At 45.9% G+C, this 1,352-nt stretch overlaps 1 protein-coding gene across 1 annotated transcript in view; it reads right to left on the bottom strand.

Moving 5' to 3' along the window:
• Positions 1–235: 235 nt before the first annotated feature.
• LOC106102770 (MOB kinase activator-like 1) overlaps positions 236–1,352 on the bottom strand; it is a 2,850-nt gene continuing 1,733 nt past the window's right edge. Inside the window, exons 4-5 of the mRNA XM_013282348.1 lie at positions 1,117–1,280; positions 236–741 (exon numbers count right to left, since the gene is read on the bottom strand). Of these exons, the coding sequence (XP_013137802.1) occupies positions 661–741; positions 1,117–1,280 (245 nt within the window). The 3' untranslated portion in view covers positions 236–660. The remainder of the gene's footprint in view (positions 742–1,116; positions 1,281–1,352) is intronic.

Genomic DNA, 1,352 nt, shown 5'->3' on the forward strand with positions numbered 1-1,352 from the left:
ATTGCACGTCACCCCCCTCTCCCCTCCATAACTACGTAACTTTGCACGCTATGTGCGCTTTTCCTTTATAAATAAAATAAAAATGTTAAACAATTTCAGATCGATATTTATTATTTCTTAAAATCTAAATTAAATAAAAAAAATAATGTCAGTCGTGCATAGAACATACAGAATTCAACAATTTGTAATAATGTTAAAAGCGCGGCGGGCGCGGCGGGCGCGGCGGGCGCGGCGGCGGGCCCGGCGCGCCCCCCGCCCGGCGCACCCCCCGCCCGTGTGCAGCTAACAATCGCATGGCTAACTAATAACTACACGTCGCTTGAGGAACATCGACACAATATTCTCATAAACTAAGTAGGCTTTCATTTGGTCGGGGAAAAGCATTTTCGTATTTGAAAAGTGAAGAGTTGCAATCGAACATTATGTGTTATTTGTCAGATTACAACAATGTATTGGTGCGTCGGCATCTCATTAATGTACAAATGTATTCAAAAGATATAAACAAAAAGATTTATATAATGAAATACAAAATATTTTTTACCTACTTAAAATGTAGCTACGTATTACAATTTATGACGTCAATCAAGTCAATCATTTCATTAAAAAAATATAATCCATAAATAAAGAGAGTGCATAATGCGAGCATCTTGCGTGGGGGGCTCATCGCGCCTCCTTGGCCGTCAGTTTCTCGATGAGCTCCTGCAGCGGCGCCAGCTCGCGCCGCTCTATGAGGTTGAACTCCTGCGACAGAGGGGGGCGTGAGCGGCGCGGTCGCCTCCCGCATCGTATGTACATACAATGGGGGAATTACAAAATTCATTTATTACATTTTGGTATTATAGAATATTTCCTCATGAGCCCGACTAGCCCTCTAATTCTATACACAAATTATGTGAAACTTTTATCTGGTTGCGAAATTGTTCACGTACGTTATTTGGTTGGAGTACAGTTAGTCATGATTATGGTCACTGGTAGTGGTGTAGTGGTGTAGTGGCGCGTAGGTGGTGCGTGGGGGCGTGTAAGGGCGTGTAAGGGCGCGTAAGGGCTTGTGGCGCGTGTAAGGGCGCGTAAGAGAGTGTGGGTCGTGTAAGAGCGTGTAAGGGCGTGGGGCGTCACCTGTACGAAAAAGATGAAATGCTTGAAGGAGGTATTGAGATGCGCCTCCTCGCCGAGCTGCACCACCTCGGGGAAGTGCTGGTGGTAGATGTGCGCGTAGACGCGGAACAGCCGCTTCAGGATCGTCTTCGCCATCGACAGGAAGTTCTTAGGGAAGGGCACGCCTGCATGCACATCGGAACTCATGTCATTAATCACCCTGATGAAGCTCATGACCTCTACTCATTCCAAACTAA

Source organism: Papilio polytes, unplaced genomic scaffold (assembly GCF_000836215.1).
Source record: "Papilio polytes unplaced genomic scaffold, Ppol_1.0 DF823912.1, whole genome shotgun sequence".
NCBI classification, from domain to species: Eukaryota; Metazoa; Arthropoda; class Insecta; order Lepidoptera; family Papilionidae; genus Papilio; species Papilio polytes.